This window comes from Hirundo rustica, chromosome 7 (genome assembly GCF_015227805.2).
Source record: "Hirundo rustica isolate bHirRus1 chromosome 7, bHirRus1.pri.v3, whole genome shotgun sequence".
Classification (NCBI taxonomy): domain Eukaryota; kingdom Metazoa; phylum Chordata; class Aves; order Passeriformes; family Hirundinidae; genus Hirundo; species Hirundo rustica.
Genome location: NC_053456.1, coordinates 10,182,385 through 10,198,483, shown reverse-complemented (window position 1 = coordinate 10,198,483; position 16,099 = coordinate 10,182,385). Strand labels below are relative to the sequence as shown.

General features: G+C 41.8%; 1 protein-coding gene across 5 annotated transcripts in view; it reads right to left on the bottom strand.

The window, feature by feature from the left end:
• MYLK (myosin light chain kinase) overlaps nt 1-16,099 on the bottom strand; it is a 197,198-nt gene that overhangs the window by 91,656 nt on the left and 89,443 nt on the right. For all 5 annotated transcript variants that reach the window (XM_040068945.2, XM_040068948.2, XM_040068946.2 and 2 more), the window contains 3 exons: nt 15,700-15,903; nt 14,503-14,637; nt 7,631-7,783 (listed from right to left, as the gene is read on the bottom strand). In XM_040068945.2, the coding sequence (XP_039924879.1) occupies nt 7,631-7,783; nt 14,503-14,637; nt 15,700-15,903 (492 nt within the window). The remainder of the gene's footprint in view (nt 1-7,630; nt 7,784-14,502; nt 14,638-15,699; nt 15,904-16,099) is intronic.

Sequence of the window (16,099 nt, the reverse complement as noted above, 5' to 3'; positions counted from 1 at the left end):
CACAGACAGCAACTCCATGGAAGGTCTGAGAGCCTGTACACCTACTAAATACATCTATAAGGCAGCTCAGCTGGGCCACTGCTAACAAATCCCCCAGCATTAGACACCAGTCTGACATGGAGAACTGCAGGAAAGGTGCTTCACATATGCTTGTTCAAGCCAGGTGAGCTCCACAGTGAAAATACACATTCTTCTGAGGCAGGATTTCACCTCCACATGTATAGTCTCAATTTCTGTGTGACTGCCCAGGTAGATTTTAATTTAATTGCAGGGAGTCATGATGTATAGGTATACCAGCTCCACTAGAGAAAAAACTGGGCTGTGCATGAGCTGTGATGTGGTGGAAGCACTATAAGAACAGGCAATCACACATAAAGCACATGTGTCCCATAAGATGCCACTGATCTAAAGAGTTACAGCCCCTTCAGCCTTTCCCGTCTCCAGAAAATCCACACTGGCAACAAAATTAGTTATCCTGTGGTAATATTAAAACAGCTCAGCTCCTCTCTTGGGTGAGCCATCAAAAGGATCCTGTACTAAGAATGTTGTTAGGGAATGCCTCAAAGACAAGTAAGACTCAGACTGAGAGCTAAGAAACCAAATTTAGAGTTAGACTAATATAAAGTGGAAAAAAAGGAGGAAAAATACAACACCATTGTATTTCTGGGTATAAATTGGTGTCAGAAAAGTATTCTAAAGCAAGACCAATTTAAGTCCATAAAAGATAACATAACTCTAGTACGGCATTGCTTGTGTTCAGTTTTCTCTTCCTAATTAATTTATATTAAAAATATTTTGAACCAAGACACTACTCTGAAAAAAAAAAAAGCCAGACAGAGTCTGTGTATGTGGCCCAACAGTCAAGTTTTCATTGAAATGAAGCTGCAGAGAAGCATTTCCAGTAGCACACAAAGTTCCTACCCTGTGTTCTGTTCCTCTGCTGCAAAGGAATGATAGATGCTCTCCTTAGGCAACTTCTGGAGAGTTTTAAAAATTGAGCTAATCCTGTGAGATAGTTTGATGGCAGAGTTCCCATTAGCTAATCCACATCAGCTGCTCTTGAAAACCTTCTTTGGGGTAACATCATGCCCCTGCTTTCAAAATTATGCAGGCATATATTCAGTGAACAAATTTTATATGTATTTTGATGACTTCCACTTTTCAGTTGAATCTTAAAACACTATAGAATTTGGCAATCCAAGCTGGGACAGTTTGCCCTTTGACCAGTGCAGGACTGTTCCCTACTGTTATAATACTCATCTGTTTTCTGTCATTCTGGTATACAACAATTTAATGCTCACAGTATTTGATCATGTGTCACAGTTGATTTAAGGATACGTTTTTTTTTCTTTTCTTTCTTGTCTTTTTAATTTTTTTTTTCTGTCAGCATCTCACCTTTTAATTTCATTTATAAGAAATGTTAATGCAATTTCTGACATTTAAATTTTTCTTATTCTGCAAGCACTCATCCCTCATTTTCATCCAAATCTAGTTCCCCTTTCTTTGAAAATGATTTAGAATAAGAAACTGTCTTGAGAGCGTATTTTTTATATTGATGGCACATATTCTATCATTAGGAGCTTTCACACATGTTTTGCTTTTGCCCTTCAGTTTTGGTTTCTAGCTGGCATTCTGTTCCACATTTGGCCTTGAGGCCCTGCAAGAAGGCAAGGGAAAAAAAAAACCCAAAACCAAAACCAAAACAACCAACCAACCAACCAACCAACCAAACCTTAGAAGGGTTATAGCTATTGAAGCATACAGAGTTCTGGACTGAGATCTTTGGGGCACTCTTGAAAGCTTTGGAACAGGGTTTTTTTGATGTTCATGACAGTTTACCTCTGACTTTTCAACACAGTAACAAAACCCCTCTCCCTTTCACTTAGTGCTCTGAAACGAATTCTTTCACAGACAAGTGGTCCCACACAGCTACTGGTCTGGAATGCCTTTTGGACATTTAATAGGACTAGACTGGCATATTTTATAAAATCATCTATAATCATTTATGTTATGCTTGAAATAAAGCAAAATGCTTTCAAATAAGCAGTGACTTTGAAAAGCTGTCACAAACTTTTCATCAGTGTTGGCAAGTAAGACACTGTTCTTCGCTTACCTTCGGCAGAAACACGGATCTCAGTGAAACAGAGCTGTGGCCTCTCAATTAAGTCTTCAAAGAGAGGCTGCTTATTGCAGTGATAACCTTCTTTAAACGATTAATGTCTGAGAAGGGTCATTCTGAGACAGAAAGAAAAAACAACCCACAACCTGAAGAGAGCATCTCTCACGACTGAAGGAAAAGATTCCTACCTGAAAGGTTTTCCTCCACCTCGTTATATTTTATGGTCCCACTCACACAAGATGGAAGAGTGACAGGAACAAAACAAACTGTTTTTTCAGAAAGCATCTCCCTCTGCAGCTCTGATAAACTGGTTACAGCAGGGACTGTGACAGACTTTCAGGTGGCTCTAATCTGCTCGTCCAGTGTTCAGTGAATGACTACAGTAATCGGCTTGGAAGGGCTACAGGCTTCCCAACATAGACACTTATGCTGGGGAGGCTGCACTGGGATAAAAAAATCCATGAACAAAAAGTGCTGGGGGAGAAAGGGGAACAGATGTGAGTCCAGGCAAATGCACTGCTGGCAGGGAAAGAAAAATGAGGTCAAGAGCCAATAAGCAGGAGCAGGACTATCTGCTGAATAGGGTTTGCTTACAAAGAGTATTAGGCCTGTATTAAAAAAGAAAGAAACAAACAAAAAAAACAGCAGTGTGCAGAACACAAGCATCAGCAAAATGTGTGGCTGCAGAGCAGTAGAGGCCACAGAAACACTGTGGCTGCCAGCCTGGCCTCTCACTGCCCACACCTCAGAAACCACCTGTGATGCTGCTGCCTGCTGCAGGGAGGCTGGAGAAATCTCAAGGAGCATACAGCGGGTCGGGTGTTTTGTTTGTCATTTACTGCACAACTGCAAGACAGAGGACATTCTCCTAGGAGCCACAGCAAGTGCTCTAGCTTGATGCCATACCTAGAGAAAGCTGAAGCAGGCAATCCCCACCCTCTGACACGCAGAGTCTGTTTGCAAAATAAAAGAAGCTTCCCACGTGCAGTATCAATGTGGTTTGGCACAGCAGAGCTCACACCTGCTCTCCCTGCAGTCGGTAATCATGTGTAGCACACTCAGGTATTGGTGTGCATGTCAGGTAATTAAATCTCCCTTTGACACAGTTTTTCTGCAGGTGGACCTGACCTGTAGCTGCTTGTCAGTGATGCCTTAACTGACAGACAGCCCCAGATCAGAGGGCTTATCTCAGGAGTGAGGCAGACCTGAAGAACTGGCACCATTCCTGGGAGCCGGCCTTACCTTCCAACTATGCCAGTTATTACCTCCATCTGCCCTGCTTTTGTGCTCTGGTTGTCACAGCCTCAGCAAAACAGTAACACCAACTCAAATACACATGTACATCCAGAGTCAATTAACTTTTCCTCACCTCGGTTTCCTATTCATAAAAAAACCTGGTTAAAATATTCAACCACCCTGATAAAATTATTATTAAATTCATAATAAATAACTCCACAATTTATTCATAGTGCTATTAATAAATTCATACATAAACCTGAGTATCTGCAATCCCCATCAGTACATAATCCCCATGTGTTTCAGGTGACCTGAATGTACCCTGGATATCCCTGTTAAGAGCTGGCTGGTTTGTTTGGTTTTGAAATAGGATGCCTGGTGTATTTAAAAATGGTATGTATACTTAGCTTCATATCATAGAACAATAAGAAAATTGTGATATGAAATGTGAAAATGCGAACACCACATACAATAGCTTGCACATACAATAACAATAACAAAACAGTCATGCACATGTTGTTTAAAAACCTTAAAAATAAAATGTGCATCAGCCCCAAAGCCTCCCAAATTTTGATTTTCTTGTGTGCAGAAAACAGTGCATAAGAAAAAAAAAAAAAAAAAATCCCGCATTTAGCAGCAAATAGTACTATTTCAGGAATATCTAGAATTGAGTGTTTGAGTAACACTGAACCTTGTTTCTCACATCTCAGACTTACATGCATTAGGCCAATTGATCTAGCATTTACACAGAGCACCCCACTCTCTGGGAGGTTCAGCTAGAAATAATTCTTGTGGTGAAGACATTTCTTAAGCTGTTTTTTTCCAGAGAGCACTGCACAGTCTCTAGTTCATCTCTACCTGTGTGTCAGCTTTGAGAAACTGCTGACAGAGGGAAGACGGCTGCCAGGGTTCAGCCTTGTCTACTTAGTCCTTTACAAGGCCAAAATTAGCTTCACCTTGATTAACTTAGCTTCTCCCCAGAGTACCTAATGGATCTACCCCAATCTGCTCAGCCTTCAGATCACTTACTTGAGTAGAGAGATCTGAAGTGATCTGAATGTGGTAATTTCTCACTTTAAATAAGCAGAAGACTGATGAATTTGATTTTTTTAAGACCATTGCATTTCTATATTAATCCTATCCATATGAAATGTGGGAATGTTTTTTGACACAGTGCCAAAAGCCTCCTACAAACAAGTAAGTACCTTCACCGTTTTCCATACAAAACAAAGGTGTAATACTGAGGTTGCCCAGTGCTAGACAGAATTTATCCTGCTTAATAATAAGGAAGAAAAAGACAACCATAAATGAATCTGAGACTGATGACTTAGAAGGAAAGTTATGCCACAATTAGCTTAGCTAATTATCCAGGGCCCAGTGCAAATCATGCTGAAACTGCTGGAAAGAATCCCACTCTTGTATTTAACTGGACTTGGAACAGTAACCCTTTATTGGGCAAAGGACCTTTAAAATGTTTCCTACAATAATTTCCTTCCACAAAAACAAAGTAAATGACCATCAAAAAGGCGAAGAATGCACTGAAGTTGATTAGAAACACGGTCTGTGGCTAGATAACACCTGTGACCTACTGGCAGGTTAAGGATCATCTTGTACTAAAATTCAGATGTGAACTGAACAGTCTGACACTCACTGTCCTTGCTGCTAACTTTTCTGAGTTATCTGTGAGCTGAATTTTATTTAGAAATATAAAATTGAGTTTTACTGTTGAGATAGACTATTTACTGCAGGTAAAGTTTCCTCAGTGATCAGAGTAGATCTGTCCCTTCATGAGATCCCTGCTGCAGTAGAACAGCAAAGCCAAAAATGGCAGCATGAAGTGAAATGTAGTCCTAGACTGAGTTGTGATCAAGGACCACAGGAGCAAGTTAAGGAAAAGCTGGATTCTGGACACTGGTTGATACTGATGATAAGCCAAGAGCATCCATTCCTTCTTGGATTAAATATGGATTACTTCTCATCTACAAAAGGAAAATATTTCTCTAACAATGAATTAACAAACTGAGCACTGCAGGAAACTTCACATCCTTAAATCATCTTGGAGACAAAAAGGACCTGGATAAAGATGGGTTACAATTCAGAAACGATTTTACAGACTTTATTCCCCAAAAAATAGTGTTTGGTCAGGAGAGGATTTTGAAGTTTTCTCCCATTCTGCACATGCAACCATTTTCTGTTGTAATCTGATTGCATAGACTGAGCATTTAGAGAAGCCTTAGTAGCAGCATTCAGAGACTCAGAGAATTCTAATGCCAATAAGCTTTTGATAGAGGTTGTGATGGAAAAATATACACAAGCAGATAAGAGATTTTGAAATTAGATTTTAAATTTGGTACTTTTTTTGGCAGAAAAATCCACATTGATCTAAGTCTTGGGGAAAGTTACTGTAATCCTCATGGCAACAGGGACATAATGAGCCTCAGGGAAGAAGAAGAAGAAGACAGGATAGCTAAAACTGTAAAAATATTGAACATGTAGTTTTACAGCCTGTCATGTATGTTCTGAATTCTGCTCTTATTCTTCCCCCTCCCTACTCCATGACTCCTAGAAAATAGAATGGGGTGCAGATGAGAGAAGCTAACTGCCCATGATGGTGGCAACGCAGCCTCCTAGCCCCAGACCGTGTCAAGTGCAAGAGGAACCCAGCACAGTGCAACCGTGACTACGTGGCCTGAAATAGCTCAGCAGAGCCCAGGGAAAGGCTCGCTCACTGCTGCTCCCACGTTAGCACTGCCTGGCAGCCCTAAAATAACTCAGAAATGCTCAGCAAGAAGGGACTTTGGTCTCTGAGTCCCAGACAAGGATCAGAAAACCCCAGGTCAGAAACAGCTCCCCTGAGGTGGACCACTCTTAGTTGGTCCTCAGCTAATGCAGAGGAAAGGCTTTGGAGAAATCATAAATGATAACTTTGAGAACAGATTGGTATCAGGCTTATTTTAAATTGATGCTTTCTTACTTCGTGCCATTTTTCAGGACAGGGAGGGTGAAGAGGGGATGACTGGATTTTCAATTTGGTGATCAAGAAATTAACTCACAGGTTTATCAGAATCACTTTGTTTTTATTTTAGCCTTGTCATACAGACAGAATAGGGGCAGGCTTCGCACTAAAGAGCTGTAGAAAAACGCCCCAGAATACTGGTAAACAAAGACAAATCTCGAGATCCCAGGGATCAGGGTACATTTCCCACCAAACTCAATGTACAGATTCAGGGCAGGTATTATTTAGTCATAAACAAAAGGAAGAGTTCCCTTTGGCAGATGTCACTCAGCAGTCTGTTGGACAGGCAGTGACAAACTATTTTAACTCTGGGAAAAAAATCATTTACAGGTGAAAAATACCAAATACAGGCTTGATTGCAGAGATGGGGAGAGTCTGAGGGAGAGGGATTAAAGAGAGAGGCAGGAGGGGATAATCTCCAGGACATGAAACAAAGCACTTGTATAGACTGATGCCAGGGAGATAGAAAGAATAAAGACTATGTTATTGATTGATTCTACCTCACTGTTGAATTTATCCATGGAATTCTGTCATCTCTTGTCTTAATTTTGAACTCCGGTCTTTTAGAACGTGTTTTTTGAGATTCTAGTACAGAATTATGGCTTTCAAGAACAAATCAATTTTGTTAAATCATCACTCAGTCAGATTTCTGAGACAACAGGTGACCTCAACTGCTTAGTAAAAATGTTTTTCCGGTACTTTCACTACCAAAATTGCACTTATTTAGAGTTATACAGTCTCCAGTTAGCTGATGGATGCCTGTTCAGAATTATATCTGATAAATCCTGGTAACAGAACAAGAATATTGGCATTTACTATCATAACTGCAGTCCCTGGCACTGGTGTCTGCTCTGCCTTTCAGGAGAAAGGAGTAGCATCTGCCTCCTCCCTGTAACATTCTCTGATGGGTAATATTTGGTGATACTGTAGTTATTTTTTATTCATTTTTTTTAAGCAGTCCCAGTCCTTTCTTACACTGGTAAACCTTTTCCAGAAAAGTCTCACTGCTCTGTACACTAAGCCTTTGGGAAGGTCAAGGCTCTAATACCTTTTTCTGAAACATGCTTATTACTTTACACTATACAGTCCTTAAGCACTTAAGTTGCACGCACCTCCAAGGAGGAGAAGAGATATCCAGATGAAAAAATCTTGGGATAACCAAGAAATCCACTTACAGCCACCTCTGCTAAGGATCCAAAATTATTTTAGTTAAAAAAGATTGTATGTTTGTAGTAATTTCAGTAGTCTGAGATATTCACCTTTGACTGTGACCTGAGCACTGCAAGATGCCTGTCCTGTGCTGTTTTCAGCCAGACAGGTATAAATTCCATCATCTTCTGGTAGGGCATCCTGGACAGTCAGTTTTGCAACTCCATCTTCAAAAGTGGAATGGGCATATTGAATTGGCTGGTCTGCAGACAGAAAGGAAGAGAATTGACTTAATACATCAGCCGCAAACTTCAAAAGCACTTTAGTTTTCAGCGAAATCTGGATATGCCTAACACCAGCCAGGCTATGAAAGTGCAGAGCCAAATCCCACTCTGTGCTCAGCCACTGCTCTCTAGTGACTGCAACCAGCTGCAATCCCAAACACAAAATACAACACGGTGGTCAGACAAAGCTCACTGCCAGATTCACTGCGAGCTACCCTGAGTAGCTGCAAAAGGACAGAAGTTTATTTTTGATTCTCTTTGAGGTGGATAAGACAAGAAATGTGTGTTTGCTTCAGACACGGTCTTCATCTTGTAATTTGCCTGAAACTGGATAAAATGCAGAGGAAACTAGATGTGCAAAATATGTTGGGCATGGAGAAACACCTGGAGTCCTCCAAGGGGTACTTTGTAGTGGAAAACATTCCAAGAGAGGCAGTAAAATCTGCAACGGAGCAAAGAAGCTGATTTACAGATAGCAGTCAATCTACACTGCAGTATGGCCAGTAACAGAAGGGCGCAGCCTCATCTGTGGTGATGTGACTAGTAAAGAAGTTCATTTTAAGAAACTGGTTCCTTGATTTGGTTTGACATGCTTAAATATTAGTACAGATGCCTTAAAGTTGCCTTGCTCTTGTTTCAGGAACCGTCATCAGTCTCAGCCTTACTCTCTGAAATGCTTCTGCATTCTGTTTTCCCAATATTAAATAGTTTCCAGTACTGACTCATCTTTGGTTGCCTTCCCAGTGTATGCAATGCTTAAGACAGCCTTATACCTGTGCATAAACATCATGCTGGAAATAGAAATCACGGTCATCTAAGAGAAGAGGATGAAACAGCAGAGAAATTGTGCAGGACTGATCTGAAGGTGTTTGTCGCTTGAGAGTTTGTGGTCAAAAAAGATGGAAATTTATTTCATTGCCAAAAAAATTTTAAAGGACACTGCTCTGGGGTTTTCAAGAACTAATTCAGCACTATGAGCAGGATAAATTAAATGATGGGACAGATTTTTCTCTTATCTCCGATTTTCAAAGGAAGCCAACTCAGAAGGCAGTTATTATCCGTACACTATCTACATGCATACAAAATTTTACTCTGAAATACAAAAATGTGCCAAAATCAGCATCATCCAATACTTGCATATATTATAAAATGTGATAGATGATTTTCATCCTTTGCTTATAAGCCGTCTGTTAGGTTAGCAAATTTTCTATTGCATGAAAAATTGGGGTGAATATTTAATCAACTACCCAGAAGAATTTTAGAATAAAATCTCTCCAACCTTTGTCATGGGTCACATATTCTTATTATTGGCTCCTCTGTGCTCATTTTGACTCAGTCACACAAAGTCTGTTGGAACTACTACATCAAAGCACAATGTTCCTGCATGTGGGAATAGCACTACGTTCAAATACATTCAGGTAGAGTTAAAGCCCAAGCAGACAAAGATTTCTCTTAGAAGACAAGGGGCACTGGACTGCTTTCCTGGTCCAGCTATAGAATGTCTAACCTGACAGGGTCCTTGCCTGGCATTCTGACATTGAAACTGTTAGTGGTGACAAATGATGCTATGATGCCGTACCAGAAACACCGCCGGGAGAAAAGCTGCATCGTGAAAAGCAGAACAATGCCTTTATATTTCTGTTGTAAGTAACCAGATGAACAGGGTAAGTGTTCTGCAAGGAAAAGCAAAATGAGGACTCCTTTACCATGTCCTCAAATTTTGCCAGGGCTCTTATTCACTTCACCTCCCAACAAAACTGGCTATTTTTCAGCATTATTCAAAAAATAGTGAATTCACTTACAGAACAGCCTTTTCATTAGACCCCAGAAAATAGACATAAACATGTCAGCCCTTAGGAATAACCTGCAGCAAGATTCTAAGTTACGTCCACAGTACTTATATTTTGATGTAATAAAAACAACTCTCCCAGTAGTGAAACGTTCCCTTCTCCAGAGGCAGAACAGTCAAATCTTCAGGACAGCTTGGCAGCAGGAACAATAACAAAAAATACCTTTCTGCTGGCATGTTATGCCTGAAGAAAGGAAATTTTCCCCTGGCCCATTTATTAAAAGCTTTCTGGACAAATCACAAAGCTATCCTAAAACCAAACACTACTCAGAGAATTGTTATGCTAAAGTCACCATCATATTGTCCTTAAATTCAGCAGAAAGAGGTTCAATTAAACTTTGGAAAAAAGAAAATCCACACAGAAAGCAATATGAATAAAAGGTTACTTAAAGCAGTCATATTTATTCCTTCAATTGAAAAATAAGTTAGCTAGAAAGTATTTTAAAAAGATAAAGTAAATTGGAGTTACACACTGAAGCACTGTCACCAAGAGCACACGCTCAAAGTTATTTATGAGACTTTGGTGAGGCCAGAACTAATACACAAGAATTTTACTTTCAGGGAAGTTCCCAGTAAATCAGTGAAAATTCAGAAAGAATAATAAAACATAGAGGGAGAACAAAAGGAGAAAAGAACCATCTTGAAAAAGTTGGGAAAAAAGCTTTAATGGTAGATTTGCAGAGAAGGTAAGAGCTCAGATGAAATTCATACTTCAGTCGAGTAGCTCTTATGCAGTCAGTATGAATATGGAAAAACTACTCATCCTTACAGATGGTAAGAAGTAATTACAGACAATGCAGAGTATACATCATCTATTTTTTGTCTCACTTGACCTGAAGGAGAGGTCAACCTGTATAATGCTTGGAAAATATTTTGAATTGGTATGTAGTCAAAGCTGGTAAATATTCTTGTCATCTAAAGTAGTACTTGGATGTAGCATTGTACAAGAAGTTGTTGCAAGGCTTTCAGTTCTTAGGTGGTGTGGATTCCTTGGAGGCTGGGGAAGGCAGACTGGACACCGTGCAGCCCATCCAGTATCAGCAGGTTCTGCTGCCTTCCTTTTTTTGTTCTTGTTTGTTTCTCAAAGCAGCCTTCTGTTCATATTTCTTATGATTCATAACTTGATCTTCACATCCATTATTTCACCAAGATATACATTCTTTCCTCACTATTCTGCTCAAATTAATTCTGGTTTGTTATCATTATCATGCTTGGAAGGCAATGTGCATTTGATATTTTCTAATGAACTTTACACATCCTGTTCCATGTGATTTTTATTTCTATGGAGTTCTGCAAAAGTGCTGTCTTTTGAACAGTAGTGGGATTGCTCACAGCATATTGCTTTTTCCTCTGTCCTAGCAGAGTTCAGTTGTGAATCTAAAAAGCTTTATATTCCAGACATGGAGAGCAGATTCTAATACGCCTTTTTTTTTTTTTTTTTTTTTTTTTTAAATACAGATTTTTTCTGCCTGCCCTGCCTCCAACTATATACTGTGAATATACTGTTTTCTTCATGTGGCCACTTGTTGAAAGACTCCACCATGTCATTTTGCCAAAAGCACTGTAATGTCTGCTTGGAGTAATATTTCACAATTTTCTCCATTATTTGATCAGAGATATAAATATGAGGGGTTTGTATTATGGAGGTAGGTGGTAGACAGGAAGGAATAGGAATTGTTTGCATTCAAGTGGGTATCACAACAGCCAATTTGATCCTTAAGTAAAATAATAACCCTAGGAGTGTACATGGAATTATCAGCATTAAACAACTGTTTATAATCCTTTCGCTTTTGTATCAAAATGGTATATAAACAGTTATGTCTCACAATCCTATGCAAGACAGAAAAACATTAAATTATAGTGATATGTTTCAGCAGCCTGGAATGAAAGTCGTGTGCTTGTGTCTTCTGAGTAATATATAATGTGTCTAATTTTTATTGTTATGAGAGTTTCTTGTGCTTCTGTCATGCAGACTCACCAATGCCTTTAAGAGCAGAGTTAATGCACTGACTCTCACTTACAGAACCCTAATGGTTTGAAATCCACCTAACTAAAAAAAAAATATCCACCTACACTGTGATATCCAGCCAACTGCAGTTAGAAGCTTGGATGCAATATAAACAGGATTACACCTGAACAAGGGCAGACATATGAATTCAGTGGGAAGAATGGTCAATATAAAATAAACGACCTGAAAAAAGGCAGAGGGGCACAGCACACCACAGAAATGTGTGGCTTATTTATCTCTAGGCTTTGCTTTTCAGGAGACAACGGTGTTCTGATTAGAACATGGCTACACAAATGGAGACCATATATCTGTGCCTGATGAGCTGTAAGTCATTTGAAAATCAACCCAAAGTCAGTCATGTGAGACAGGAAGATGCTCTGTATGTGAACATAACTGAGGATAACTGCATCAGTCAATGTCTAAAGGTGTACTAGGAGCATGGGTAAATTGGAATATGAACATGAAATTACTGACTCAGAGTTGCTCCTGAGCTGCAAGACAATTCTTGCATGGCCAAATAGAGATCCTACTCACATCTGCAAAGGAGGGACTTCAGCATAGCCTTCAGACAGAGAAACAAATTATGTCCAATGGGAAAGTGTCAGAACCTTTGCTCACATGTTTTGCACTGTAAATAAAGCACTGGCCTTTCTATTCTAGACATGGAGTTATTGGGAAGGGGAGCAGCCCAGGCTGTGGGAACATACCAATCTCAAGGTCACGGTTCATTTGCCCTGCCACCTTTCCAGTTAGCCCATTTACTCTGAATAGCTAAAGGAAAACAGAGATCATGTGCAAATAATTAATTTAAAAATAATCCTGGAGCAAACATCTTTATGGCAAAGACCCACACAAAGATAGCCTGGGAGAGTCTGAAAAAAAAAAAAAAAAATCAATTGCACTTCAGGAGTAAAAGAGGTGATCGAGAGGTAAGCTTTTCTAGTGTTTTACAGGTATGGGTCTAAATGGAAAGAGTCCTTGGCCAAAGCATGCAGCACCTGGATTTCTGAAATCATTTAGAATTGAAGCAAAACACTTTGGGACTAACTCTGATATTAAGAGGAAGTTGAGGAAACTTGACTGTTCAGCTGTGTCATCCGGGCAGGGCACTGTCTCAGTGGGATCAGGATGCCAAACCAATATGCTCAGAGCAGAGGCTTGTGCCAGAGGCATTGGGATGGCACAGGATTCAGCACAGGGCAGCAGCAGCAGCACAGCCAAGTTGGTGTGTGACACAGCCCAGGTAACACATTGGCACAGCCCTGTGACACAGCCCAGGTAACACACCTGGCACAGCCCTGTGACACAGCCCAGGTAACACACCTGGCACAGCCCTGTGACACAGCCCAGGTAACACATTGGCACAGCCGTGTGACACAGCCCAGGTAACACACCTGGCACAGCCCTGTGACACAGCCCAGGTAACACACTGGCACAGCCCTGTGACACAGCCCCGGTAACACATTGGCACAGCCCTGTGACACAGCCCAGGTAACACACCTGGCACAGCCCTGTGACACAGCCCAGGTAACACATTGGCACAGCTGTGTGACACAGCCCAGGTAACACACTGGCACAGCCCTGTGACACAGCCCAGGTAACACACTGGCACAGCTGTGTGACACAGCCCAGGTAACACACTGGCACAGCCCTGTGACACAGCCCAGGTAACACACCTGGCACAGCTGTGTGACACAGCCCAGGTAACACACTGGCACAGCTGTGTGACACAGCCCAGGTAACACACTGGCACAGCTGTGTGGCACAGCCCAGGTAACACACCTGGCACAGCTGTGTGACACAGCCCAGGTAACACATTGGCACAGCCCTGTGACACAGCCCAGGTAACACACTGGCACAGCTGTGTGACACAGCCCAGGTAACACACTGGCACAGCCCTGTGACACAGCCCCGGTAACACATTGGCACAGCCCTGTGACACAGCCCAGGTAACACACCTGGCACAGCCCTGTGACACAGCCCAGGTAACACACCTGGCACAGCTGTGTGACACAGCCCAGGTAACACACTGGCACAGCTGTGTGACACAGCCCAGGTAACACACTGGCACAGCTGTGTGGCACAGCCCAGATAACACACCTGGCACAGCTGTGTGACACAGCCCAGATAACACACCTGGCACAGCTGTGTGACACAGCCCAGGTAACACACTGGCACAGCCCTGTGACACAGCCCAGGTAACACACTGGCACAGCTGTGTGGCACAGCCCAGATAACACACCTGGCACAGCTGTGTGACACAGCCCAGGTAACACATTGGCACAGCCCTGTGACACAGCCCAGGTAACACACTGGCACAGCTGTGTGACACAGCCCAGGTAACACATTGGCACAGCTGTGTGACACAGCCCAGGTAACACACTGGCACAGCTGTGTGACACAGCCCAGGTAACACACCTGGCACAGCCCTGTGACACAGCCCAGGTAACACATTGGCACAGCCCTGTGACACAGCCCAGGTAACACACCTGGCACAGCTGTGTGACACAGCCCAGGTAACACACTGGCACAGCTGTGTGGCACAGCCCAGATAACACACCTGGCACAGCTGTGTGACACAGCCCAGGTAACACACCTGGCACAGCTGTGTGACACAGCCCCGGTGTCTCACCTGGCACAGCCGTGCCACCATCGCCCCCTGCTGACCGCGTCTCAGGATTGCGGCAGCTCGAGCCCCGCTCCGAGCGCCCTTGGTGCCCTCGGTGCTCCTGTGAAGGGTTTTCCTCAGGTGTCCCCGCGGGTTGTACGGGGGTGATTTAGCGCGCTCTGGGGTGTCAGTGCGTTCGTGCAGGTGTAGCAGAGCAGGGGATGCTTCCTTACCGTTGAGAAGCCATGTGATGTGGGGCACAGGGATCCCTCCCACACAGCACTGCAGCACAAAGTCTTGCCCTTCGCTCACAGTGCATCCTTTCAAGACACTGGAAAAGCAAGGAGCAACCTCTTCGACTTTAGGCCCTTGAAAACCAGAATAAAAACAGTTCCTTTAAATGAAATTGATGAAATTTGCTTTACCACTTTGAACTCTTTTCTAAGTAAGCTTAGATGACATGGCTGGGTTAAAATGTTTTATTGGGGAATAGAAATAATTTTGAGCAGCAGACTGGTATAAAGAAGGGATTCTTCTCTCATCTCCAAGGCAGGCATTGCCCGGCCTCAAGCTCTCTTTTAGGTGGTGATTTTCTATACCAGAATCCACCATTTGCAGCCCATCATTAGAAATGTATGCAGCATAGTAGTGGAGAGCTCAGCACAAAGAAGAGGATGGATAATTCTCTCCTCTTGTCTTCTTCCAGTTCCTCTCTCAGTGAGAAACAGTGTGACTAAAGGATGCAGTTTATAGGTCATTCATGAGACAGAAAGAAATTATCTTGGGTATCCTGGTTTAACTTCAGGCACAGCAAATGGAGAAAAATTGCTTGAACATGAACATAGATCCAGAACAAAACTTAAAAAACAGGTGAAAACATTAGAACTGAGGACAGGATTTGCTAGACCCAAGAAAAATTTCAACCAGACCAGCAAGATAGTGCCTGTAAGCTAAAATAATTTGTCACTGGGACGTGTTCTTGAATTTAGCAAATCACAGTTCTCATTCCTTCCCTTTTCTTCTTCACTTTACTGCACAGAACTGGTTTGTACTCAAAAGCCATTTCCAATTTGGGTTGTAGAAATGCTAAGGAAGTTAAAAAAACAAAGAACAACAACAATAAATCCACTGACAGCCTGTATTAAATACGAGCATTAATAGAAACCTGAGTAGAGAATAGGCCCCCCTGCATGCAAAACATATTGAGATGGTTTTAGCTACACAAACAACAAAACCCACAATATGTCAGAAGGGAAACTGATGCAGAGAGTGTCTTGCCAGCTATCACACACCACTTTACTCTCAGAGGTAGGAACCAGAATTAGCCTGTGCTGAGAAGTCAAATAAAAATTAAGTAGTAACCACCCTCTGACAGCTTAAAAAAGCCCAGCCACAGTTTCCAGAGTGCAGATGGGCTCACAAGAACTTACTTCTCACAGTTAACACCCAGCTGGTGGAAGTCTGGCCTCTGGGGTTGACAGCTGTACAGCTATAGGATCCACTGTCCCTCAAGAAGGCTTTCTTTATCCATAGGCAATGAATTCCATCTTCCTCATATATCTGAACATCTTCTCCAGCTTTGATAGGTCGGCCTTCTTTGAACCACTCCACATCTGGTTTTGGCTTCCCTGAAACTAGACAATCCGACATTTGGATTTTTATGGATAGGTATTCATAATTAGTATTATTTATTATATATTTAATTAGTATTCTTTACTTTAGTATGAATTAGGAACACTTTACACATACATAATTATATAAACCTTAATGGGCAATACACAAAACCGTTGTCAGAAAGTTTGTTATTGATTTGCCAAATGAAAAGACCTC